Source organism: Oryctolagus cuniculus, chromosome 7 (genome assembly GCF_051225735.1).
Source record: "Oryctolagus cuniculus isolate XC-2025 breed Fujian yellow rabbit chromosome 7, ASM5122573v1, whole genome shotgun sequence".
Classification (NCBI taxonomy): domain Eukaryota; kingdom Metazoa; phylum Chordata; class Mammalia; order Lagomorpha; family Leporidae; genus Oryctolagus; species Oryctolagus cuniculus.
The window spans coordinates 131322655-131350063 of record NC_142873.1 but is presented as its reverse complement, the minus strand read 5'-3'; the positions used below and the strand labels follow the sequence as shown (position 1 = coordinate 131350063).

The following is a 27409-nucleotide window of genomic DNA, read 5'->3' as shown; positions in this document are numbered from 1 at the left end:
TGCTGGTGTCACAGGAGGTGGCTTAACCTGCTACGTCACAGCCCTGAGGGCTGGATCTTTGGAAGTTAGTTGGTGACAGAACTAAGAAACCAGGGCACTGAAATAATTATCTGAATATTGAAATCACTGAGAATTTTGTCAGCATTAGTTGAGTGACTCTAGACCAGTTATTGAATTCTTGATGCCTATTTTTTCTCTTAAATAGTAATAATAATTGTTCTGACCCAATTGGGTTATTATAAGAGACAGATGTGTCATAAGTGCTTATACTATACTGCCAATATAATAATTGTTTGATAAAACAACAAATATATAAGCATATATAAATTCATATTTGGATTCCTAACAAACCTTTCAAAAAAGGATGTGCTTAATCTTTATTAAATGAAAAATTTAAGGTTATGCGACAGTTAGCATATCTACTGCTTTTAAGAACCTTTTATTGTTATTGTTTCTGAAAGTGTAAATACTATGGAGAAACAGAGAAGGCTGGTAATATCAATATAGCTTTTTATATTAATTTTTATCTAATAATTCATTCAATATCTTATAACAGCAGTAATTGACCTATGCTCTTTTAACAGTTTTGTTTCTATTATTTCTTCCTAACAGAAACCCAAATAAAGGAAGATGAGGAAATGTTGTATCAAGAAGGCTTGTCCAGAACACCTCTGAGTAGACCCAGTGAATATAGTGCATGCTTATTGGTGGAGAGACATATACTCTTGGGGAAATTAGAACTTGTAGACCCCAAGCCAGAGTCTCAAAGATGTAAGAGCAGTAACCTACAGAAAACATTTCTACAGGTATTCTAAAATTAACTAGTCATTGAATAAGATGCATGCCAGTTGTAAAATGTGTTCAACAGGGGGCAGCACCATGGTGTAGCAGGTTAAGCCTCTGCCTCTGGCACCTGCAATGCCATATGGGTGCCAATTCCAGTCCTGGCTGCTCTACTTCTGGTCCAGCTTCTGGCTAATGCACCTGGGAAAGGCAATGAAGATGGACCATGTGTTTGGGCCCTGCACCCATATGGAAGAACTGAAAGAAGCTTCTGGCTCCTGGTTTCAGCCTGGCCCAGTTCTGGCCCTTGTAGCCATATGGGGAGTGAACCAGCAGATGGAAGATATCTCTCTCTCTCTTTCTCTCTCTCTCTTTCTCTTTCTGAAACTCTGCCTTTCAAACAAATAAACAAATCTTCTTAAAAATATGCATTCACTGGGGCAGGCATTTGGCCAAGCAGTTAAGATGCCAGGTGGGATACCCACATTGTATATTGAAGTGCTTGAGTTAAAGTTCCAGTTCTGCTCCCAGTTCCAACTTCCTGCTAATGTGCACCATAAGAGGCAACAAGTAAAGGCTTTATGGGTCCCTCTCACCCTATGGGAGATCAATTGGGTTCCTGGCTTTCAATTTCAGCCTATCCTGTCCTGGGATGTTGTGGACATTTGGAGAGTAAACCAGTGGAAGTGCTCTCTGTGTATCTTTCTCTCTCTCTCGCTCTCGCTCTCACCCTCACTCTTGCTCTCTCTGCCTCTAAAACTGATAAATTAAAATGGGTTCATTTATTTAACCAGTCATTCATTAAAATATCAGGAAACCAATTTCTTCCTGCTTAAGAATACAAGGGGCTCAATGAGTGCCTGGAGGCATAGGTAGTTAACCTAGCAGTTTAGATGCCCGTGTTCCTCATCCAGTTGCCTGCGTTTGATACCTGGCTCCAGCTCCTGATTACAGCTCTCTGTCAGTGTAGATGCTGGAGGGCAGCAGTGATGGCTCAAGTCGCTGGGTTCCTGCCACCTAAGTAGGAGACCTGGATTGATTTCCTAGCTTCTGTCTTCAGTCTGTCCCAGCTCTGGCTATTTGAGGCATTTGGGGAATGAAACAGCAGATGGGAATACTCTCTCTCCCTTTCTCCCTCTTCCTCTCTCTACCTCTCAAATAAATAAAATTTTTAAAAAATACTATTTTGCATCCTTTGGATAAATCCAACCTGGTCATAATGTGTTATTCTTTCTAAATATTACTAGTTAGATTTGACAACATTTTGTTTAAGATTTTTGTGTCTATGTTTGAGTCAGATTACCCTGTGATTTTTCTTTCTTGTATTATCTTTCATGTATTATCTTGTATTAGTGTCAAGTCAGTTAGTCCAGTGTTATTCAACCTTCTTTCTATTATGGCCTCTGTAAAGAAATTTTTAAAGTAATTTTTCCTGATCATTCTCCCATGAAACTTTAATTTTACAATTATATCCTACATCACTTTATGTACTGTCAGCACATCCATGCTGTGTACATCAAGACAGTAAGGAGGTTTTTGTTCCCTCTAAGAATCAGTATCATCTGACTGAGAACACAGGTTTCGCAGGTTTTTGCCTTATAAAATGGATTGGACTGTGTTTCCTCATTTGCTAATATAAATTGGTTATTAATTTTTTTAGATATAAAATTTATTTGAGAAGACTGTTCAATAGAAGTTTTATTTATGTCTTGATTTTTAAGGAGAGACTTAAACAAATCCACCAGCCTCAGGAAAGAGAACATCAGAAACATCAAGAACCTGTGCAGCAATCTAAAAAAAACTTGAATGAGATATTTAAAAATATGTGTTATATGTAATATCACTGCTTGGGATATCCGCATCCCGTATTGGAGTATTGGGTTTGATTCCCAGATCCTGTTTCCTATCCAGCTTCCTGCTAAAGCACTGGGAGGCAGCAGGTGATGGCTCAAATTCTTGGGTCCCTTCCACCCACATCGGAGACTGAGCTTTGGGCCCCTGGGTTTGACCAGGCCCGGGTCTGGCTGTTGTGGGACTTTGGGAAGTTAAGTAACAGATGAAAGGTCTCTCTGTGTCTGTTTCTCTGTATCTCTGTCTTTCTGCCTTTCAAATGAAATAAAAACATGTAGACAAATCGTGTTTTTCAAATGTGTAGATGCATGCTGTAAAGATGATCAAAGTGACCATTAAAAGTATTACAAACACATCATAAAACTTTGTGGAAAAAAATGAATCTCCGTCTAATACATTGGATAACTTTTATTGAATATATCAAAATTTAAACAATGTGTGTTATATCCTTTAAAAAAATCACAAATATATTTGTGATATACTCCTCCTTTGGGGAGTCCTTTATAAAGAATGCCATGTATTTTTAAATATAATCAATTCTCTTCAATGAATTTAATTTTTTGATCTGGGGGAATATTATTAAGAGCTAAATCTGGTGAATAAACTGTATTCTGGAAATTTAACCATGAGAAATAACCCAAGAAAAGGAAAATACATACAGCTGAAATTATATATTACAGTATTTATAATAGAAGAAATGGAAAACTATCCAAGTGCTTAAATGATTGTATATGTGTATATATATATAGATATGTGTGTATATGTATGTGTGTATATATAAATATATATGTGATGTTATACCCACTGTGGAGCATTATACAGCCTTCAAAAATCATTGTTCCAGGCTTAGGCATTTGGTGCAGCTGTTAAGCTACTACTTGGGACACCCAAATCCTGTGTCAGAGTGCCTGGGTCAGAGTCCCAGCTCTGCTTCTTATCCAGCTTCTTGCTAATGTGTACACTGGTAGGCAGCAAGTGGTGGCTTAAGTAGTTGGGTCCCTGTCATTTACAGATTGAGTTCTACCAGCTCCTAAATTTGGCCTTATCCGTCCCTGGCTATTGTAGGCATTTGGGGAGTGAACAGCAGATCTGTTCTGTTTCTATGTCCTCTCTGTACCTTTCAAATAAAATAAATAAATGAATAAGACATTTTAAAAAAATAACTTCCATGGGGCCAGTGCTCTGGCATAGTGGGTAAAGCTGCCACCTGCAGTGCCGGCATCCCATATTTGTGCTGGTTCGAATCCCAGCTGCTCCACTTCTGATCCAGCTCTCTGTTATGGACTGGGAAAGCAGTAGAAGATGGCCCAAGTCCTTGGGCCCCTGCATGCTCATGGGAGACCCGGAAGAAGCTCCTGGCTCCTGGCTTCAGATCGGTGCAGTTCCAGCCATTGCGGCCAACTGGGGAGTGACTCAGCGGATGGAAGACCTCTCTCTCTGCGCTTCTCCTTCTCTGTGTAACTCTGACTTTCAAATAAATAAATAAATCTTTAAAAATAACTTCCTTTAAAAAATTGTCATATAGTGGTATGGGAAAATGTTCCTGTTATAATGTAAAATTAAAAAATAAAAAAGCTGGGGGCAGGTGTTTGACCTAACTGTTATTCCATGTCAGAGCACCTGGATTCTATTCCCAACTCAGGTTCCTGATTCCAGCTTCTCACCAATGTAGACCGTAGGAGACCAAAATCAAGTTTCTGTCTCCTAGCCTCAGCCTGGCCTACCTCTGACCCTTGAAGCCATTTTGGGAATGAACCAACAGATGGAAGACCTCTTTCTCTGTCTCTCCCTTTCTCTCTGTCACTCTGCCTTTCAAATAAGTAAAATATTTTTTAAAAGTAAAATAAAATCTTTTGAAAATAATTGCAGAAAAGCTCTTAACATGAATTGAGCCTTGTTAAATGTGTGCTTACTTAAAATTAAATGAAGTGTTTTATATGAAAGCATTTTATAAGGAGTGTTGCCTCCTCTTTTTTGCCAGATGATGCTCTATTTTGAATGTTTAATTTTTTAAATATCTACTTATTATTTTTAACTACTTAAAAGGCCAAGTGAGTAAGTGAGAAGAAAGAGCAAGAGATATTCTGCCTGCTACTTCACTTCTTCAAATGCCTGCAACATCTGGGACTTGGGTCAGGCTGAAACCAGGAGTCAGAAACTTCATCCAGGTCTCCTTTGTGGGTGGCAGGGGCCCAAGAACTCAGGTCATCATCTGCTGCTTTTTCCCAGGATGCATTAGCAGGCAGCTGGATCAGAAGCAAAGTAGCCAAGGCTTAATATGTTGTGCCTCAGTGTTCACCCCAAGTTTCTGTTTTTTATAGTCCTATGAATATGATGACTTAGATATGTAAGGTTGAGCCATGTAAAGTCAAATATGTTTTAAATTGTTATTTATATTATTTTATTTGAGAGAGCAACAGAGAGAGCTCCTATCCATTGGTTTACTTCCCAAATGCCCACGGTAGCCAGACTGGGCTGGGCTAGGCTGAAGCCAGAAGCTGGGGATTCAATCCAGGTCCCTCATGTGGATTTTTTTTTTTTTGACAGGCATAGTTAGACAGTGAGAGAGAGAGACAGAAAGGTCTTCCATCTGTTGGTTCATCCCCCAAATGGCTGCTACAGCCGGCACGCTGCACCGATCCAAAGCCAGAAGCCAAGTGCTTCCTCCTGGTCTCCCATGTGGGTGCAGGACCAAGCACTTGGGCCATCCTCCACTGCCTTCCCAGGCCACAGCAGAGAGCTGGACTGGAAGAGGAGCAACCGGGACAGAACAGGTGCCCCAACTGGGACTAGAACCCGGAGTACTGGCACCACAGGCAGAGGATTAGCCCCTCATGTGGATTTCAGGAAACCAACTACTTGTGCCATCACCTAGTGCCTTCCAGGGTGTGCATTAGCTGGAAGCTAAAATCAGGAGATGGAGCCAGGAACCATACCTAGGCACTCCAGAATGGAATGTGTGCATCTCAACTGGTGGCTTACCCACTAGACCAAATGCCTATCCCGAAATTACATTTTATAAGTAAAAACCATAAAATACCAATTTTTTGGTCAACCTAATGAAAGAAATGCATGTAAATGAAATATTGTTTACTATTTTCTTTACTAGCTTTCAAGCATTATAGAAAATAGCAACTTATCATGAAGACTATTTACTGTTTTATTACTAATAAAATAATTAACTTTATTTCAGTCACATAATGAAGACCTGGAAAAAAATAAAACATCTCAAAACTGCATAGAAAGAGGTGTTGAACACATAGCAAAGAGGTTAGTGATGGCTCATGCAGAGATTCAAAGGCTCACTGATGAACTGCAAGAGAAGGAGAAAGAACAAAGTGAATCAGGTAAGATGTGGTTTCAGATGACCATTTCTGACTATGTTTTAACTGTAATGATCTTCTCTCAAGATGGAACAGGAGTACACTGAACAAAAATATCTTTCAAGATGAGCACGTAAAAGTCTGATAAGCAGTCTCATTTTGTATGATGTTCAGAAATCTTTATTGAAGCATAAACATAACATACCTACCAAAAAGCACCCCCCAAAAGTCCCAGTATCCCAAGAGACCAACCCACAGATTGGGAGAAAAAATATATCCAGAATATATAAGGAATCTTACCACTTAATGATAAGAAGATAGCCCAGTTTAAAAATGGCAGAGTTTATGTGAATGACCAATAGGCACATGAGAAGATGCTCAACACTTTCTATCACAAAAATTGATACATGTATGTGAGGTGCTGGATATGTTAATTCATTTGGTATATTCATATCACAATCTAAAATGTTTTAGCTTGAATGCATCCTTCAGAATTTGTGTGTTGGAATCTTTATCCCCAGGGCAACAGTGTTGAGAGGGAGGACCATTAAGAGGTGGTTAGGTCATGAGGGCTCTGCCCTGATGAATGGGTTAATGCCATTATCATGGGAGTGCGTTAGTTATTGCAGGAGTGGGTTCCTGATAAAAAGATGAGTTTGGCCCCGTTCTCTTATTCTGTCTTGCATGGCTACTTTCCTGCCATCCACCATGGGATGAAGGCCTTCGCCACATGTGGCACCTCAATTTGGACTTCTCAACCTCCAGAACCATGAGCCAAATACATTTCTGTTGATTATAAATTACCCAGTTTCAGGTATTCTGTTATAGCAGAACAAAACAAAGTTAAGACAGACATATCAAAACATCACATTGTACTTCATAAATATATATAATGCTTATTTGTCATTTTTTAAAAAAAGATGCACAACACTTTTAGTTGTTAGGAAAGTGCAAACAAAACCACTATGAGATACTATTTCATACTCACTGGAATGGCTTATAATAAAGAAAGATTGACAAAGGTAAGAGTTAGCAAGGATGTGGAGAAATTGCAACTCTGATACAATCCTGGTAGGAATGTAAAATAGTTAGACACTTTGGAAAATGATTTGATGATTTCTCAAAATATTAAAAGTGAAATTACCACATGACCCAGTAATTTCATTTCTAGGGATCTGCCAAGGAAAAATGAAAGCATTTGTCCACACAAAGACTTTCCTGTGAATGTTACTAAGACTATTATTCACAGTAGCCAACAGTTAGACAACTCACTTATCCATCAATTGGTTGACTGAATAAACAAAATATAATGTAGCTATCTGCAGAAAATAGTTAACATACCATGCCTAACACTGCTGTCCCTAAGGAAGTCCTACTTGTAAGGTTAGTCCTTGACTAACATCTGGAAACTTGGGTTTTGGGAGAGTTTCCATCATTCCCTAATTGATAATTATGGTTCACTGTGCTCAAATTGTTTGTACAAACACTGTGATTTGCTTTCCTTCTGAAAGGCTGGGATTTGGGCACACACTAGGCAGAAAGTGCAGATGTGAGCAGCCCCCAGTAAACACCTTGAGCACTGAGTGTCTAATGAACGCCTGGGTACACAGCATTTCGCATGGGTTGTCATAGTTCACTGCTGGTATACACACAACTTTTTCCAAGTATGCAGCCAAATGCAATGGAGATGCTGCTGTGAAGAGATTGTGCAAGTACAGTTATCACAAATAGGCTGGTCTGAAGGAAAATTATCTTTGGTGAGTCTGATCTAATCAGATGGGCCCTTAAATGGGTTGGCCTTTTCCTGGCACAGATTTGAAGTGTGAGAGGGATTTAACTTGAGGGAGAACTGTGAACTAACCCTCGGATGATGTTTTAATCTACTGAGTTTGTGGTAATTTGTTATACAATGTTAGAAAACTAATACAATATGTAAAGGGTGTAAGTGAAACAAGATTTGCTGTGAGTTGATTGTTGTTAAAAGCCAGATGATGGGGGCTGACGCTGTGGCATAGTGGGTAAAGCCGCCACCTGAAGTGCTGGAATCCCATATGGATGCTGGTTCAAGTCCTGGTTGCTCCACTTCTGATCCAGCTCTCTGCTATGGCCTGAGAAAACAGAAGAAGATGGGCCAAGTGCTTAGGCTCCTGCACACATGTGGGAAACCCAGAGGAAGCTCCTGGCTCCTGGCTTTGCATCAGCCCAGCTCTGTCCATTGTGGCCAATTGGAGAGTGAACTAGCGGATAGAAGACCTCTCTCTCTCTCTGCCTCTGCCTCTCTGAAACTCTGCCTTTCAAATAAATAAATAAATAAATAAATAAATCTTTAGAGAAAAAAAATGGTGGGAGGGGACACCACTGTGGCGCAGCAGGTTAACGCCCTGGCCTGAAGCACCGGCATCCCATATGGGCGCTGGTTCGAGACCCAACTACTCCACATCTGATCCAGCTCTTGGCTATGGCCTGGGAAAGCAGTAGAAAATGGCCCAAGTCCTTGGGCCCCTGCCCCTACGTGGGACACCTGGAAGAAGCTCCTGGCTCCTGGCTTCAGATCAATGCAGCTCCAGCTGTTGCATCTGGGGAGTGAACCAGCAGATGGAAGATCTCTCTCTCTCTCTCTCTCTCTCTCTCTCTCTCTCTCTCTCTCTCTCTTCTCCTTCTCTTTGTGTGTAACTCTGACTTTAAAATAAACAAATCTTTTTTTAAAAAAAGTAAATGGAGCTACGAGTTTTAAATATCTTCACAAATGCAACAGAAGAAGCTAACCTGGCAACACAAGTTAATGAGTCTGATGGTCTCTGAAACTGTTTAAATTTGGTGTACAATATATTCAGTTTTGTCTGTTACCATGAAAATAGCTATCTTAAAATGGAAATGAAATCAAATATTTCAGAATACCTGAAGTTCCTGTTCAGTTTGGAGGCCGCTGGCTTGGGTAATAAATCCTGAACTCTCCTGTGTAGTAAATAAGGCTTTTGTGGTTTGGCGCCTGCCTGTCTCTCCTGCTCGGATCTCACGCTTGTCCTAACCCCTGGCACTGTAGACACAAGCAGTATTCGACTACATATAGTTCCCACAACACTAAGCAGTCTCTTCAGCCTCCCCTTCTTTGCTCTGTTCTTCTTCCTTTCCTTACTCATACCATTCTCGCTTTCTGTAACATCCTTTCTGCCTAACATCACTCTCCTTCTTCTAAGGAAGAATATGTTGGAAAACCATTCTTTGAGTATAACAGAAGCTGTTCTCACATCTCAGGCCCAGTGAAAGCAAACCTAGTCTTACATTCCAACCATGGCATTTACTAGCTGTGTGACATTGGATAAGTTGCTTTACTTTTCTGAGCCTTTCTTGTCTCATCTATAAAATGAGCATATTAATATCTGTTTTAGAGATTTGTCATCATGATTGACATATCTGAGATTAGGGGCAGGCATTGTGGCACCACAGGTTAAGCTGCTGCTTGGGATGCCCACATCCCATATCACACTGACTGGGATCTAGTTCTGCTTCCCTTTCTGATCCAGCTTCCTGCTAAGATGATCACTGAAGTACTTGGGTCTCTGCAATCCATGTGGGAGACTCAGATTTCATTCTTGGCACCTGACTTTGGCCAGGCCCTGGCTGTTGTAGGCTCTAGGAAATGAACTAATAGATAGAAGATTCTCTCTCTCTTTCTCTCTCTCTCATTCAAATAAATAGTTTAAAAAAAAAAAACCTCATATGACTATAAAGTAAACACATGTCACCAACTAAATATATCTCTGATATTAATAACTGCTACTGGTGGTAGCAGCAGTAGCAGTACTATTGCTATATTTAGGAGAATAATTTTAGGTGAAACTGATAGGTTAAATTGGAATTTGCTTGAAAAAACTGAGTGTTTGGGTGTAATTATAATTTGGGTGTAATTTGTAATGCACAATTGTGCTGATAGACTCACCCTGGTTAGGAGTGATCTCTTGGCTGGCTGCGCCACCACTCTGGGTTCTAGTCCTGGTTGGGGTGCCAGTTCTGTCCTGGTTGCTCCTCTTCCAGTCCAGCTTTCTGCTGTGGCCTGGGAGTGCATTGGAGGATGGCCCAGGTGCTTGGGCCCTGCACCTGCATGGGAGACCAGGAGGAAGCACCTGGCTCCTGGCTTCAGATCAGTGCAGCGCTGGCTGTGGTGGCCATTTGCAGGGGTGAACCAGCAGAAGGAAGACGTTTCTCTCTCACTCATTCTGCCTAGAAAGAAAGAAAGAAAGAAAGAAAGAAAGAAAGAAAGAAAAGAAAGAAAAGAAGAGGAGGAGGAGGAGGAGGGAGGGAGGGAGGGAGGGAGGGAGGGAGAGAGAGAGACAGAGAGAGAGAAAGAGAAAGAACGAGAAAGAAAGGAGGGAGGGAGGGAGGGAGGGAGGGAGGAGAGAAGGAGAGAAAGAGGAGTGATCTCTTGTAAGATTCACATTAGCTCCTTGCCTCTAGGAGATTTTCCATCCTGACAGTATTGGTGACCCACTAGTCATACACTGGTGATTAGGAGATGTCAGGAGGCAGAGGGGTAAGATCTGGATTAGACACCTCAAATTCGATCAACTCCAATGACTTCTGCCACCCTCATACAATTCTCCAACAGCACCAAAAGCTGTGTCCTGAAATTCTCTCCCCCCTCCCCATCCTTCTCCCTCTCTCTAGCAGACATTGGGAAAATTCTGAGTATAGTCATGTGCTTGCATAATGATGTTTTAGTCAAAATAGACTGCGTATTTCATAAAATTCTGATACCTAATTGTACCTTCGCCATCTTAGCTTGTGTATATATGCACTCTATATGTATATTCATACATAGAACCTACCCTGCTAGAGGAGATAGCATTTATGCAGAAACTCCAAGGACAGTTAGTCAGATGAAAGGTAATGTCCCAGAGTTGGTCTTCTGTATATAAAATTAAACTAAAAATGAACCATAATGAGGAAGGTGATGGGAGAGGGAGTAGGTGGGATGGGAGTTGGGATAGGAGGGTAGGTAACCTAAAGTTGTACCTATGAAAAATGCATTCATCCCCCAAATGGCTGCCACGGCTGGCGCGCCGTGCCGATCCAAAGCCAGGAGCCAGGTGCTTCCTCCTGGTCTCCCATGCAGGTGCAGGGCCCAAGCACTTGGGCCATCCTTCACTGCCTTCCCGGGCCACAGCAGAAAGCTGGACTGGAAGAGGAGCAACCAGGACAGAACCGGCACCCCAAATTGGACTAGAACCCGGGGTGCCGGCGCCGCAGGCGGAGGATTAGCCTAGTGAGCTGCGACGCCCACCAAAAAATGCATTCATTAAATAAAAATTTTTTTTTTCAAAAAAGAAAGGTAATGCCCCAAAGATAGAGTTATTTGAACTGAGATTGCTGTACTAATCATTTGCTTCTTACGCAGATATTTTTTTCTTTTAGATTCTGCACTTGAGAAGGCTCATCTAGAAATTGAGAAACTGAAAGAAAATTTGATAAAACTGAAAGAAAATGGTGAGTTATTCTAGCAGAAGTAATGATAATAAATTAAGCAATAATGTAATAACATTAAATAATATTTAATACCTGAAATAGTGATTACTACTGCTAATATTACTATTGCTATTACTTCTACCATTTGTTTATTAAGTGACAAGTACTATGCCAGGGTCTTCACTGCATTATCTCTAATTGTCACAACAACTCTAAGTAGTGAGTATTATTATTCCCATTTCATAAAGAAACTGAGTCTTAGCAACATTAAATGAGCTCTCCAATCATTAAGTATCAGGACTGGCATTTGGATTCCTATTTGGCTAATTCCAAAACCTGTCATGAACACCAACAGTACATATTTTACTAGAACCACTGAGAGCAAGACAGCATATATGCATTTAACCATACTTCACATATATTTGTTTACTGCAAAGCCAATAGGTTTGGGATCATTGCTGAATTAATGTATTTGACCCTAGCTTGACTACATAGAAATGCTACTAGCTATTTGAGTGTTGTAACAATAACAGCTATACAAGTCATTTAAAATGTGTTTATCAGCTTTAAATAATTCTAAAATTAGATGTGCTCTCCTTTTCAAAGATATATGAATATAATTATAAAATGAATATTGCTTTCTTAGCAATCAATGGAGCAAACAGAAAAAATTAGGATAGAGAAGACTGAAAATGTTACCAACAAGACCTAGTTGAGGCTGGCGCCGTGGCTCAATAGGCTAATCCTCCGCCTAGCAGCGCCGGCACACCGGGTTCTAGTCCCGGTCGGGGTGCCAGATTCTGTCCCGGTTGCCCCTCTTCCAGGCCAGCTCTCTGCTGTGGCCCGGGAGTGCAGTGGAGGATGGCCCAGGTGCTTGGGCCCTGCACCCCATGGGAGACCAGGAGAAGCACCTGGCTCCTATCTTTGGATCAGCACGGTGCGCTGGCCGTGGCGGCCATTGGAGGGTGAACCAACGGCAAAAGGAAGACCTTTCTCTCTGTCGCTCTGTCTCTCACTGTCCACTCTGCCTGTTAAAAAAAAAAAAAAGACCTAGTTGATATGCATAGAAAATTCTACCAGAATGCACACTTTTTTCATGTACCCGTGGAACTTTCACCGAGAGAGGCCACCCTGAGCCATAGGACAAAATTGCTGTGCAGAACTAAAGTCATACAAATTATGTTCTCTGACCATAATGGAAATAAGCTAAAAACCAGTAGCAGAAATATATTGAAAAAATCTCCAAATATTTGGCAGTTAAACAACATACTTCTGAAAAGCCCATGTCTTCAGAGAAAAAATATTACAAGTTACATTAGAAAGTATTTTGAATTGAAGAAAATAAAAAACAGCAATATCAACATTTGTGGGATGCAATTTAATCAGTGTTTAGAGGGAACTTATAGTATTTGATGTTTCTACCAGACATCAAAAAAGGACTTAAAATAATCTAGGCTTACACATTAACAATTCAGAATAAGAAAAGCAAATTAAACCTTTAGCAAGCAGAAGGGACAAGTTATCAAAAATAAGAGTTAGAATGAATAAGACACAAAATAGAACCACAGTGGAGTAAATCTGTAGAACCAAGAGCTGGTTCTTCACAATGATCAATAACATTGGATAAGCCTCTGACTAGACTGATCTTGAAAAAAACAGAAGATATAAATTCACAAATTGCCAGTGTCAGACATAACAGAGAGAATATTTCTACACATTAAAAAGATAATAATAGAAATGATGAATAACATTATGCCATTAAATGTGATGATCTGAACGACATGAACACATTCTTTGTAAAACACAAACTACCAAACCTTACTCATACAAAGAGATGGCCCTAATGGTAATAAGGAAATTGAACTTGTAGTTCAAAATCTTCCCACAAAGAAAATCCTAGGCTCAGACAGCTTCACTAAATTCACTATGAGCAAATTCTAACAGATGCTCAAAGAATAAATAACATCGTTTTATATAAGCTCCAGAAAATTGAATATTTCTTAACTTTCATTTTTCTTAATATTCCTGTTTTTTATATTTTTTTACCTTAAATTTTTTATTTATATTCCGTGAACAAATTTCATGTATTTCATTTATACAGATTTAAGAGCATGATGATACTTCCCACCCTATCTTCCCTCCTGTCCACACTCCACCCTCCTTCCTTTCTTATTTTTTCTTTTAATTTTTGCAGTGATATACTTTTTTTTTTTTTTTTTTTTGGACAGGCAGAGTGGACAGTGAGACAGAGAGACAGAGAGAAAGGTCTTCCTTTTGCCCTTGGTTCACCCTCAAATGGCCGTGGCGGCCGGTGTACTGCGGCCGGCGCATCGCACTGATCCGAAGCCAGGAGCCAGGTGCTTTTCCTGGTCTCCCATGCAGGTGCAGGGCCCAAGCACTTGGGCCATCCTCCACTGCACTCCCGGGCCACAGCAGGGAGCTGGCCTGGAAGAGGGGCAACCGGGACAGAATCCAGCACCCCAACCGGGACTAGAACCCGGTGTGCCGGCGCCGCAAGGCAGAGGATTAGCCTGTTGAGCCACGGCGCCGGCCAACAGTGATATACTTTCAGTTTATTTTATAATCACCAGCTTACCCCTCTACCAAATAAAGAATTCAACAAGTAGTAAGTAGAAAAACCATTGATCCTCAAGAGTATAAACAAGGGCTATAAATAATAATCAAATCTCAAAATGTCAATTTCACTCATGTACATTGCATTTTTTGTGCTGTGTATATTAGTTACCACAAATCAGGTAAAACATACAATATTTTTCTTTTTAGGACTGGTTTATTTCTCTAAGCATAAGCATTTATATTCACATCCAGTTTTTTGCAAAAGAGAGGATATTTTTCTTTTTACAGCTGAGAAGTATTCCATAGTATATATATACCACATTTTCTTTATCAGTTGATGGACATCTGGGTTGATTCCATATCTTAGCTATTGTCACTTAAGCTGCAATGAACATCGAGGTACAGATAAATCTTTCTATTTTTTATTTTTTAAAATTTTATTTTATTTTCCCCCAAAGAAACCCTTTATTTAAGGAATACAAACTTCATGCATCATAAGTACAACTTTAGGAATATAGTGATTCTTCCCACTATACCCGCCCTCCTACCCACTCTCCACATCTCCTCCCCCTCTTGCATCTCCAGTCTCATTCTCCACTAAGATCCCTTTTTTATTAACTTTATACACAGAAAACCAACTCTATACTAAGTAAAGAGTTCAACAATTTGCACATACACACACACACACACACACACAAAACAGCAACAACAAAAGAAATGTTCCTCAACAGTCATGCCAAGAGCTATTCAAAGTCATTGCAACAGATAAATCTTTCATATACTGATTTCATTTCCTTTGGGTAAATTCCCAGGAGTGAGATAGATAGATGGTAGATCTATTTTCAGATTTCTGAGGAATCTCCATACTGTCTTCCATAATGGTTGTACTAGTTTACATTCCCACCAACAGTGTATAAGATGAACTTTTGGGCCGGCGCCGGGGCTCACTAGGCTAATCCTCCGCCTAGCGGCGCCGGCACACCGGGTTCTAGTCCCGGTCGGGGCGCCGGATTCTGTCCCGGTTGCCCCTCTTCCAGGCCAGCCCTCTGCTGTGGCCAGGGAGTGCAGTGGAGGATGGCCCAGGTGCTTGGGCCCTGCACCCCATGGGAGACCAGGAAAAGCACCTGGCTCCTGGCTCCTGCCATCGGATCAGCGCGCTGCGCCAGCCGCAGCGCGCCGGCCGCGGCGGCCATTGGAGGGTGAACCAACGGCAAAGGAAGACCTTTCTCTCTGTCTCTCTCTCTCACTGTCCACTCTGCCTGTCAAAATAATAAAAAAAAAAAAAAAAAGATGAACTTTTTCCACTTGTCCTCATCAGTGTTTATTGCTTTTTTATTTTTGGATGATAACCACTCTAAGTAGGGTGAAGTGAAACCTCAGTGTAGTTTTGATTTTCATTTCCCTGATGGCTAGCAATCCTGAGCATATTTTCATGTGACTGCTGGCCATTTGAATTTCATCTTTTGAAAAATGCCTGTTCATGTCCTTTGCCCATTTCATGACTGGGCCATTTGTTTTGTGATTGTTGAGTTTCTTGAGCTCTTTAAAAAATTCTGAATATTAATCCTTTTTCAGTTGCATAGTTTGCAAATATTTTCTCCCATTCTATCAGTTGCCTCTTCATTTTGTTGAGTGTTTCCTTTGCAGTGCAGAAGGTTCTTATTCTGGTGTAATTTCACTTGTCTATTTTTGCTTTTATTACTTGTGCTTTTGGGGTCTTTTGTAAGAATTCTTTGCCTATGCCAATGTCTTGCAGAGTTTCCCTGATGTATTCATCCACTAATTTGATGGTGTCAGGTCATAGATTTAGGTCCTTTATCCATGAAGAATTGATTTTTATATAAGATGTAATGTAGGGGTCTTGTTTCATACTTTTGCCAATGAAGATCCAATTTTTTCAGCACCATTTTTTAAGAGACTGTCCTTTCTGCAGGGATTAATTTTAGCTTGTTTGTCAATGATTAATTGGTTGGAGATGTGTGGATTAATTTCTAGAGTTTCTATTCTGTTCCATTGGTATGCATGCTATTTTTATGCCACTGCCTGGCTATTTTCATTATAACTGCCCTGTAGTTTGTCTTTAAATCTGGTATTGTGATGCCACCAGCTTTGTTTTGTTGTTTAAGATTTCTTTATTTGTTCAGGATTTCTTGTGTTTCCATATGATATTTAGCATTGTTTTTTCTAGATTTGAGAGAATGTCTTTGGGATTTTGATTGGGAGTGCATCGAATCTGTAAATTATTTTGGGTAGTATGGACATTTTGATGATATTAATTCTTCCAGTCCATGAACATGGAAGATTTTTCAATTTTTGTGTGGGTGTGTCACCTTCTATTTCTTTGTTTAATTTTTTGTAATTTTCATTGCAGAACTCTTTCATGTCCTTAGTTAAATTTATTCCAAGGTATTTAAAATTGTTATAGCTATTGTGAATCATAATGATCTTTTTTTCTTTTTTTCTCAGCCATGGCATTCTTTGTATACAAAGGCTAGTTATTTTTGTGTGTTGATTTTATGTCCTGCAACTTTATCAAAAACTCTCTTATAAATTCCAATAGTCTCGGGCCGGCACCGCGGCTCACTAGCCTAATCCTCCGCCTTGCGGCGCCGGCACACCGGGTTCTAATCCCGGTCGGGGCGCCGGATTCTGTCCCGGTTGCCCCTCTTCCAGGCCAGCCCTCTGCTGTGGCCAGGGAGTGCAGTGGAGGATGGCCCAGGTGCTTGGGCCCTGCACCCCATGGGAGACCAGGAAAAGCACCTGGCTCCTGGCTCCTGCCATCGGATCAGTGCGGTGCGCCGGCCACAGCGCGCCGGCCGCGGCGGCCATTGGAGGGTGAACCAATGGCAAAGGAAGACCTTTCTCTCTGTCTCTCTCTCTCACTGTCCACTCTGCCTGTCAAAAAAAAAAATTCCAATAGTCTCTTGGTGAAGACTTTTGACTTTCTTATAAATAGGATCATGTCATCAGCAAGCAGGGATAATTTGACTTTCTCCTTTCCAATTTCTATCCCTTTGAGTTCTTTTACTTTTCCTTGCCTAATGGCTGTGGCTAAAACTATATTAAGGGACCAGCGCTTTGGCTTAGCAGGTAAAGTTGCCTATAGTGCCAGCATACCATCTGGGTGCCAGTTCAAGACCCTGTTCCACTTCTAATCCAGCTCTCTGCCATGGCCTGGGAAAGCAGTAGAAGATGGCCCAAGTCCTTGGGCCCTTGCACCCACGTGGGAGACTCAGAAAGAAGCTCCTGGCTCCTAGCTTTGGGTCGGCGCAGCTCTGGCCATTATGGCCATTTGGGGAGTGAACCAGCAGATGGAAGACCCCTCTCTATATATATCTGGCTCTCCTTGTCTTTCTGTGTAATTCTGACTTTAAAATAAATAAATAAATCTTTTTTAAAAAGTGAGAAACATCATGAACAAGGAAAAATATTTTTTAAAAACTATCTTAAATAACAGTGGTGAGAGTGTAAATCCTTGTCTGGTTCTGAATCTTAGTGGAAATGTTTCTGACTTTTCCCCAATATGATGCTGGCTATGTTTTTATCATATATTGCCTTGGTTGTGCTGAGAAATGTTCCTTCAATCCCCAATTTGCTTAAGATTTTTTTTTATCACGAAAGAGTGTTATATTTTATCAAATGTGCATCTATTGAGATAATCATATTGTTTTTATTCTTCAGTTAATGCAATATATCAAATTTATTAATTGCATATGTTGAACCATCCCCGCATATAAGAAATAAATCACATTGGCCCTGATGAGTGCTCTTGCTGGATCTGATTACCTAGTAATCTGTTGTAGATTTTTATATCTGTATTTCTCAGGGATATTGGTCTATAGTTCTGTTGTTCTGTTTTTTTTTTTTTTTTCCATATCTGTTTCTTGTTTTGGAATTAAGGTGATGCTGGCCTCATAAAAAGAGTTTGGGAGGATTCTCTCCCTTTTAATTGTTTTGAATAGTCTGAGAAGAATTGGAACTAGTTCTTTAAAGATTTTGTAGGCTGGCGCCGTGGCTCACTAGGCTAATCCTCCGCCTAGCAGCGCCGGCATACTGGGTTCTAGTCCCTGTTGGGGCGCCGAATTCTGTCCCAGTTGCCCCTCTTCCAGGCCAGCTCTCTGCTGTGGCCCGGGAGTGCAGTGGAGGATGGCCCAGGTGCTTGGGCCCTGCACCCCATGGGAGACCAGGAAAAGTACCTGGCTCCTGCCATCGGATCAGCGCAGTGCGCAGGCCACAGCAGCGCTGGCCGTGGCGGCCATTGGAGGGTGAACCAACGGCAAAGGAAGACCTTTCTCTCTGTCTCTCTCTCTCACTGTCCACTCTGCCTGTAAAAAAAAAAAAAAAGATTTTGTATAATTCAGCAGTGAGGGGCTGGCGCTGTGGTGTAGTGGGTAAAGCTGCTGCCTGAAGTGCTGACATCCCATATGGGCGCCGGTTCAAGTTCCGGCTGCTCCACTTCTGATCCAGCTTTCCACTATGGCCTGGGAAAGCAGTAGAAGATGGCCCAAGTCCTTGGTCCCCTACACCAGTATGGGAGACCCAGAAGAAGCTCCTGGATCCTGGCTTCAGATCAGAACAGCTCCGGTCATTGCGGCCAACTGGGGAGTGAACCAGCAGATAGAAGACCTCTCTCTCTCTCTCTGCCTCTCCTTCTTTCTTTGTGTAACTCTGACTTTTATATGAATAAATATAAATTTAAAACAAACAAACAAACAAAAGAATTCAGCAGTGAAACCATCCAGGCCTGGGCTTTTTTTTTTGGGGGGGGGGGTCTTTATTACTGATTCAATTTTTGTCTTGGTTATTGGTCTATTTATGTTTTCTGTGTCTTCATGACTCAATTTTAGTAGATTGTATGTGTCCAGAAATCTATCCATTTCTTCTGGATTTTCCCTTTTGTTTTCATAAAGCTGTTTGTAGTATATCCTGATGATTCTTTTATTTCTGTGGTATCTATTGTAACATCTCCTTTTTCTTCTTTGATTTATTAATTTGGGTCTTATACCTTTTTTTTGATTAGTTAGGCTGACAGTGTATCAATTTTGTTTATTTTTTTAAAAACCACCTCTTCATTTCATTTCACTAATCGTTCATATTTTTGAGGTCCAATTTTGTTTATTTATTCTTTAATTTTTTCTTTCCTCCTTCTAATTTTAGACTTGTTATTTTTTCTAGGTCCTTGAGATTCATTGTTAGATTGTTTCTTTGATGCCTTTCCAATTTCTTGATGTAGGCACCAATTGCTATAAACTTCCCTCTTAATACTACTTTTGCTGTATCCCATAAATTTTGATATATTGTGTTGTCATCTTCAATCACTTCCAGGAATTTTTTTTATTTCCCTTTTGATTTCTTCTATGACCTACTGTTTATTCAGGAGCATGTTGTTCAGTCTCCATGTGCTTGCATTTTTCCTAGAGTTTCTTAAGTTGTTAATTTTCAACTTCATTCCATTGTGGTCACAAAAGATGCATGATATGATTTCAATTTTCTTGAATTTGTTGAGACTTGTCTTATGACCTCACATATGGTCTATCCTAGAGAAAGTTCCATGCACTCATGAAAAGAATGTGTATTCTTCAGCTGTGGAATAAAATGTTCTATAGATACCAACTAAGTCCATTTGGTCCCTAGTGTAGATTACCTCTGTTGTTTCTCTGTTGATTTTTGTCTAATTGATTTGCCTATTTATAAAAGTGGAGGGTTGAAGTCCTCCATTATTACTGTATTAGAGTCTATGTCTCCCTTTAGATCCATTAACATTGGTTTTAAATAGCCAGGCACCCTGGCATTGGATGCATATATATTTACTATAGTCACATCTTCCTATTAAATTGTTCCCTTAATAATTACATAATGCTCTTCTTTGTCTCTTTTAACAGTTTTTGTGTTAAAGTCTGTTTCATCTGACATTAGGATGGCTATTCCTATTCTTTTTAAATTTCCATTTGCATGGAATATCTTTTTTTTCATCCTTTCACTTTCAGTCTGTGTGTATCTTTGTTGGTGAGGTGTGTTTCTTGTAGGCAGCAAATAGGTGGGTCTTATTTTTCAATCCATTCAGCCAGTCTATATCTTTTAATTGGAGAGTTTAGACCATTTACATTCAAAGATATTGATAAGTAATGACTTGGCTCTACAATTTTTCCCTTAACATTCCTATTGTTTACTTTGGATTTCTTTAGTATTTTTCTTTAATAAAAATTTTATTTATGTATTCAAAAGGCAGAGTTACAGAGAGGCAAAGATGTCTTCCATACACTGGTTGACTCCTCAAATGACCTCAACAGCCAGAGATGGGCTGACCTGAAGCCAGGAACCAGGAGCTTCTTCTGGATCTCCCATGTGGGTGCAGGGGCCCAAGGAATTGGAATTGGACCATCTTCTGCTGCTTTCCCAGGCCATAGCAGTGAGCTGGATTGGAAGTAGAGCAGCCAGGACTCGAACCGGTGCCCATGTGGAATGCTAGCACTGTAGGTGGCAGCTTTACCTGCTGTGCCACAGCACTCGCCCCTCCTTAGTACTTTCACTAGGAAATTTTCTGCCTTCACATTCTTTCATAATGATGACTATCTTTCTTTGTTTCTATGTGTAGCATATTCTTAAGTATCATTTGTAAGGCTGGACAAATGGTGACAAATTCTTTCAATTTCTTATTTTTTAAAAAGATTTATTTATTTTATTTGACAGAGTTCCACAGAAAGAGGAGAGGCAGAGAGAGAGAGAGAAAGAGAGAGAGAGGGAGTTCTTCCATCCAGGGTTCATTCCCCAATTAGCTGCAACAGTCGGAGCTGCGCCCATCTGAAGCCTGCAGCCAGGAGTTTCTTCCGAGTCTCCCATGTGGGTGCAGGGGCCCAAGGTCTTGGGCCATTTTCTACTGCTTTCACAGGCCATAGCAGAGAGCTGGATAGGAAGTGGAGCAGCTGGGACTCAAAACGTCACCCATATAGGATGCTGACACTGCAGGCAGTAGCTTTACCCACTATGCTGCCGCGCCAGCCCCCTCAATTTCATTTTGTTATGGAAGGTCTTTATTTCACCTTCATTTATACACGAGAGCTTTTCTAGGTACAGTATTCTAGGTTGACAGTTTTTTCTTTTAGGAGTTCAACTATGTTTCTCCATTCCCTCTAAGCTTTTAGGGTTTCCAATGAGAAATCAGCTGTCAGTCTAATTGGAGATCCTCTTAAGGTCATCTGGTATTTCTCTTGTATATATTTTAGAATCTTTTTTTTTTTTTTTTTGACAGGCAGAGTGGACAGTGAGAGAGAGAGACAGAGAGAAAGGTCTTTCTTTTGCCGTTGGTTCACCCTCCAATGGCCGCCGCAGCCGGCGCGCTGCGGCCGGCACACCACGCTGATCCAATGGCAGGAGCCAGGTACTTATCCTGGTCTCCCATGGGGTGCAGGGCCCAAGGACCTGTGCCATCCTCCACTGCACTCCCTGGCCACAGCAGAGAGCTGGCCTGGAAGAGGGGCAACCGGGACAGAATCCGGCGCCCTGACTGGGACTAGAACCTGGTGTGCCGGTGCCGCAAGACGGAGGATTAGCCTAGTGAGCCGCAGCGCCGGCCAGATTCTTTTCTTTATGTTTTACTGTTGAAAACTTTACTATAATATGTCATGGTGAAGATCTTTTCTGGTCATGTCTACTACGAATTCTATGTGCTTCCTGTACTTGGATTTCCCTTTATTTCTCCAACCCAGGGAAGTTTTCTACAATTATTTCATCCTTTTAATCCATTCACACTTTCCACACCTTCAGTAACTCCTAAGACCCATATGCTAGGTTGTTGAATAGTATCCCATAAGTCTCAAGCACTGTTTTCAGTTTTTCTTCTTTTTTTGTCTGAGATATTGACAAAGATATGTCTTCCAACTTGTATATTCTTTCTTCTGCCTCATCAAGTCTATTAAAGCTTTCCATGGTATTTTTTATTTGATATATTGAATTCTTCGTTCCTAATATTTCAAGTTGATTTCTCTTCAATATCTCTATCTATCAGCAAAATTTTTCATCCATGTCATGTATGGATTTCTTTAACTCATGAATTTGCTTCTCATTGTTTTTGAGTAATCTTACTATCATTCTTTTGAATTCCTTTTCAGGCATTTCATCAATCTCTGCATCTTCATATTCCAATATTGAAGTGTTGCTGTGTTCCTTTGGGGGGAGTCCTAGTGTCTTCCTTGTTCATGTTTCTTATATTTCTATGTTTATTTTTAGGCATTTATAGAACCACTTGTTGGTTTTCCCCTCTGATGGTTTTTATCTTTGAAATATGCTTCTGTGGCTTAGTGGAGTGTCTGCTCCTTTCGTGGATATTCAGAGGCATGTACTGGGTGGGGCCAGGGAACTCCAGTCAGTGCTCAGGAGTGGTAGAAGGGTCTAGGGTGACACCCATGTTGAGAATGATAGATCACCTCTATTGCAGCAGTGGGGAGGGGGAGGGTATGATAACAGCTGGTGTGACCACTGCCTCACCTCCTCTCTGCCAAGGTGATCAATGCCTGGGTGAACCCACAGTGGCTACACACCCCACCCATGCAGACACGTGAACCATACAAAGGATCTGTGTGATCTTCAGTGTGACCACAGAACCCTCTGCAATGACCCACCCCTAGCACTCAGAGAACTTAGAGCCACTGAAACCAGACACAGTGATATCCCAGAGACTCAGGTACAGCCCACACCCTATCTTGCAATCATAGAATTCCCACAGTCATAGTGTGTAGTGCTCCCACAGTCACAGGGCAGAGGGATCCACTCTCAGCCCCAAGGGGAGAATGAAGGTGTCCCAGAGCCTGCTGCATGTCGATTTTCCACCTTGGCAGTTTGAGTATGGTCACCTGTGATAAAGTTAGGGGAGGGGAGCGCCTCACAGGCTGCAGTGGGATCCCTGCCCCCTGACAGCCCTCCAGACCAGACTCAAAGTCAATAGGGACTGTGGATTTATCCCTCAGATAAAATCCCCTACTTACTTACATGTACATGAGCCACTGCTGCCTACACTCGCCTTATCAAGATGGTGCCTCCTTCCTGCTTGTTGCCCAGAGCCCTTTGTAGGGAGAATGGGAAGCAGGCAGTGTGCTCTCCTTTCACAAGGTGAGGTGGTCACCCTACCCCCAACTAGTACTTCAGGCCGGACTCAAAGTCAGTGTGGTGTGCAAGGTTCTCCTTGAGGCAACATCAGCAGGGGCCCAGGTTGCAGCAGACTCCTTTCACTTCTCTCTAAGAATATGATGTCTCCTCCTGACTGCCCGACTTTTTAAGTATGATGCTCTGTGGGAGCTGGGGAGGGGAAGGAAGCAAGCTGGCTTCCCTGCTCGAAGCCTGGCAGTTGCTGAACTCCCAGTCAACTCCCCAGACTGAAATAAAAGTCAGGGGCTGACTGTGGAATTCCCTCTCAGCTGAAACTCTGAGTGGTGCAGCACACAGCCATTTCTTCCTGCTTTGACATGTAAGATGGTGGATCCTCAATAGAATCCAACAACACATAAGAAAGATAATCTACCCAGACCAAGTGGGATTTATCTCTGTTATGCAGGGATGGTTCAACGTTTGCAAATCTATCAATGTGATACATCACATTAACAAACTGCTGAACAAAAACCATATGATTATCTCAATACATACAGAGAAAGCACTTGATAAAGTACAACACCCTTTCATGATGAAAACTCCAAGCAAATTGGGTATAGAAGGAACATTCCTCAACACAACCAAGACAATTTATGACAAACCCATGGCCAGCATCATATTGAATGGAGAAAATTTGGAACAATCCCACTGAGATCTGGTACCAGAGATGCCCACTCTCACCATTGCTATTCAATATAGTACTGGAAGTTTTAGCCAGAGTTATTAGGCAAGAAAAAGAAATCAAAGGGATATAAATTGGGAAGAAAGAAGTCAAACTATCTCTATTTGCAGACAACATGATTCTTTATTTAGGGCATCCAAAGAACTCCACTAAGAAACAATTGGAACTCATAGAAGAATTTGGTAAAAGTAACAGGATATAAAATCAATACACAAAAATCAACAGCTTTTTTATAGATAGACAATGTCACACCTGAGAAAGAACTTCTAAGATCAATCCCATTCAGAATAGCTACAAAAAAAAATCAAATACCTTCAAATAAATTTAACCAAGGATATCAAAGATCTCTATGATGACAATTAAAAAACTTTAAAGAAATAGAAGAGGATACCAAAAAATGGAAAAATCTTCCATGCTCATGGATTGGAAGAATCAATATCATCAAAATGTCCATTCTTCCAAAAGCAATTTACAAATTCAGTGCAATATGAATCAAAATACCTAAGACATTCTTCTCAGATCTGGAAAAAGTGATGCTGAAATTCATGTGGAGGCACAGGAGACCTCGAATAGCTAAAGCAATCTTATACAACAAAAACAAAGCCAGAGGCATCACAATATCAGATTTCAAGTCATACAACAGTGTGGGGAGCAACTTGGACTAGACTAAGTTACTGGAATTAAGACTTATTCTATGCATCTGCTCTCCCACAATATGGCGCTGGGAGAGGAGGAAACAGCTTCTACACAGCTGCCTCCAGTTCAACCAATAAACAGCAGGACCTGCTCCTGATTGGAGGAGAGCAGAGTACTCGGCGTTGTGGGTAGCAGAGTTGGGATTGGTGGAAGAGGACTATAAAGGAGGAGAGAGACAACATGCACCAGGAACATCTATCTGAAGAAACACCTGAGCAGCCCCCGAGAGAGCCGGCCGGCGGTGTGCCGCTCCCCCGTGGAAGTGGGGAAAGTGGCAGGGGGAACCGCCCTTCCACGGAGGTGGAAGGGACGATAGCCAACCCGGGAAGAACCAGCAGCAAACCCGGGGAGGGCCGAGCAGACAAAAGAACAACGCAGGGTCCTGTGTCGTTCCTCCGCGAAGAGGGGGAGCGACATAATGGTGCCGTGACTCGGATAGGAAGCCTAGGCAGGGTTTAGTGTCGTTCCTCCATGAAGAGGGGGAGCGACATAATGGTGCCGTGACTCGGATAGGAAACCTAGGCAGGGTCTAGTGTCGCTCCTCCACGAAGAGGGGGAACGACACAACAGGGCAGTTATAATCAAAATAGCCTGGTACTGGTACAAAAACAGATGGATAGACCAATGGAACAGAATAGAAACACCAGAAATCAATCCACACATCTAAAACCAACGTATATTTGATCAAGGAGCTAAACCCAATTCCTGGAGCAAGGACAGTCTATTCAACAAATGGTGCTGGGAAAACTGTATTTCCACATGCAGAAGTATGAAGCAAGATCCCTACCTTACACCTTACACAAAAATCCACTCAACATGGATTAAAGATCTAAATCTATGACCCGACACCATCAAATTATTAAAGAACATCAGAGAAACCCAGCAAGATACTGGCATAGGCAAAGACTTCTTGGAAAAGACCCCAGAAGCACAGGCAGCCAAAGCCAAAATTAACAACTGGGATTACATCAAATTGAGAAGCTTCTATACTGCAAAAGAAACAGGAAAGTGAAGAGGCAACCGACAGAATGGGAGAAATTATTTGCAAATTATGCAACTGATAAAGGATTAATGACCAGAATCTACAAACAGATCAAGAAACTCCACAACAACAAAACAGACAACCCACTTAAGAGATGGGCCAAGAACTTAAACAGACATTTTTCAAAAGAGGAAATCCAAATGGCCAACAGACACATGAAAAAATGTTCAGGATCACCAGCCATCAGGGAAATGCAAATCAAAACCACAATGAGGTTTCACCTCACTCCGATTAGAATGGCTTACATACACAAATCAACTAACAACAGATGCTGGCGAGGATGTGGGGAAAAAGGCACACTAATCCACTGATGGTGGGAATGCAGACTGATAAAGCCACTATGGAAGACAGTTTGGAGATACCTCAGAAATCTGAATATAGATCTACCATACAACCCAGCCATCCCACTCCTTGGAATTTACCCAAGGGAAATTAAATTGGCAAATAAAAGAGCTATCTGCACCTCCATGTTTATTGCAGCTCAATTCACAATAGCTAAGACAAGCAATCAACCTAAATGTCCATCAACAGAAGACTGGATAAAGAAATGATGGGTTATGTACTCTGTGGAATACTACACAGTGGTAAAAAAAAAAAAAAAGGAAATCCGGTCATTTGCAACTAAATGGAGGAATCTGGAAAGCATCATGATGAGTGAAATAAAACAGTCCCTGGGATATGTCCCTGGGATATGTACTCTTTAGAATACTATACCGCAGTAAGAAACAACGAAATCCAGTCATTTGCAACAAAATGGAGGAATCTGGAACACATCATGCTGAGTGAAATAAGCCAGTCCCAAAAGGACAAATACCATATGTTCTCCCTGATCGGTGACGACTGACTGAACACCAAGAGGGAAACCTGTTGGAGTGAGGTGGACACTATGGGAAATGGTGGCTTGATCAGCATAGCCCTGACTGTTAATGAACAACTAAATACATTATCCCTCTTAGTAGTTTTTTTATCTGTTCTACTTAATATGACTGGTTTAGATCTGTAATTGATGCACAGTTATTCTTAAGTGTTGAAAATTAACTGAAATGTGAGCCCTGTTGAACATGGTGGTGGGAATGGGAGAGGGAAGAGATGTATAATTTGGGACATGCTCAGGCTGACTTGCCCCAAGTGGTGGAGTTGGAAGCATACCAGGGGATTCCAATTCAATCCCATCGAGGTGGCATGTACCAATGCCATCTCACTGTTCCAGGTGATCAGTTTCAGTTCACATTTGGTCATGGTGAAGGGACTGGGAGTCAAAGGGAGCACATAGACAAGTCTAGTACCTGCTAACGCTAACTGATGGAGTAAATAAAGGGGAGAGTGATCCAACATGGGAAGTGAGATACTCAGCAGACTCATAGAATGGCAGATGTCCTAAATAGCACTCTGGCCTCAGAATCAGCCCTAAAGGCATTCGGAGCTGGCTGAAAAGCCCATGAGAGTATTTCAGGCATGGAAAGCCAAGACACTCTGGCAAAAGATCTCTGCGAGTGAGATCCCAGTGGAAAGAACAGGTCTTCAAAGAAGGAGGTACCTTTCTCTGAAGGGAGGAGAGAACCTCCACTTTGACTATGACCTTGTCTAAACAAGATAAGAGTCGGAGAACTCAGAGGGCTTCCATAGCCTTGGAAACTCATGACCGGAGCATAGGGAGATTACTGATGCCATAGACAGGAGTGTCAATTGGTAAAGTCAACAACAGGAGTCACTGTGCACTTACTCCTCATGTAGGATCTCTATCCTTAATGTGCTGTGTATTGAGATTTAATGCTATAACGAGTACTCAAACAATATATTTCACTTTGTGTTTCTATGGGGGTGCAAACTGTTGAAATCTTTACTTAATGC

The 27409-nt window shown here is 41.3% G+C and overlaps 1 protein-coding gene across 10 annotated transcripts in view; it reads left to right on the top strand.

Annotated features, from left to right (window-relative positions):
- CCDC30 (coiled-coil domain containing 30) overlaps positions 1–27409 on the top strand; it is a 157166-nt gene that overhangs the window by 7367 nt on the left and 122390 nt on the right. For 5 of the 10 annotated variants that reach the window (XM_089300843.1, XM_089300839.1, XM_089300836.1 and 2 more), the window contains exons 2-4: positions 613–806; positions 5828–5981; positions 11370–11441. In XM_089300843.1, coding sequence (XP_089156969.1) covers positions 639–806; positions 5828–5981; positions 11370–11441 — 394 coding nt within the window. In that variant the 5' untranslated portion in view covers positions 613–638. The remainder of the gene's footprint in view (positions 1–612; positions 807–5827; positions 5982–11369; positions 11442–27409) is intronic. The other 5 variants (XR_016211073.1, XM_089300841.1, XM_089300837.1 and 2 more) reach the window with 3 other exon arrangements.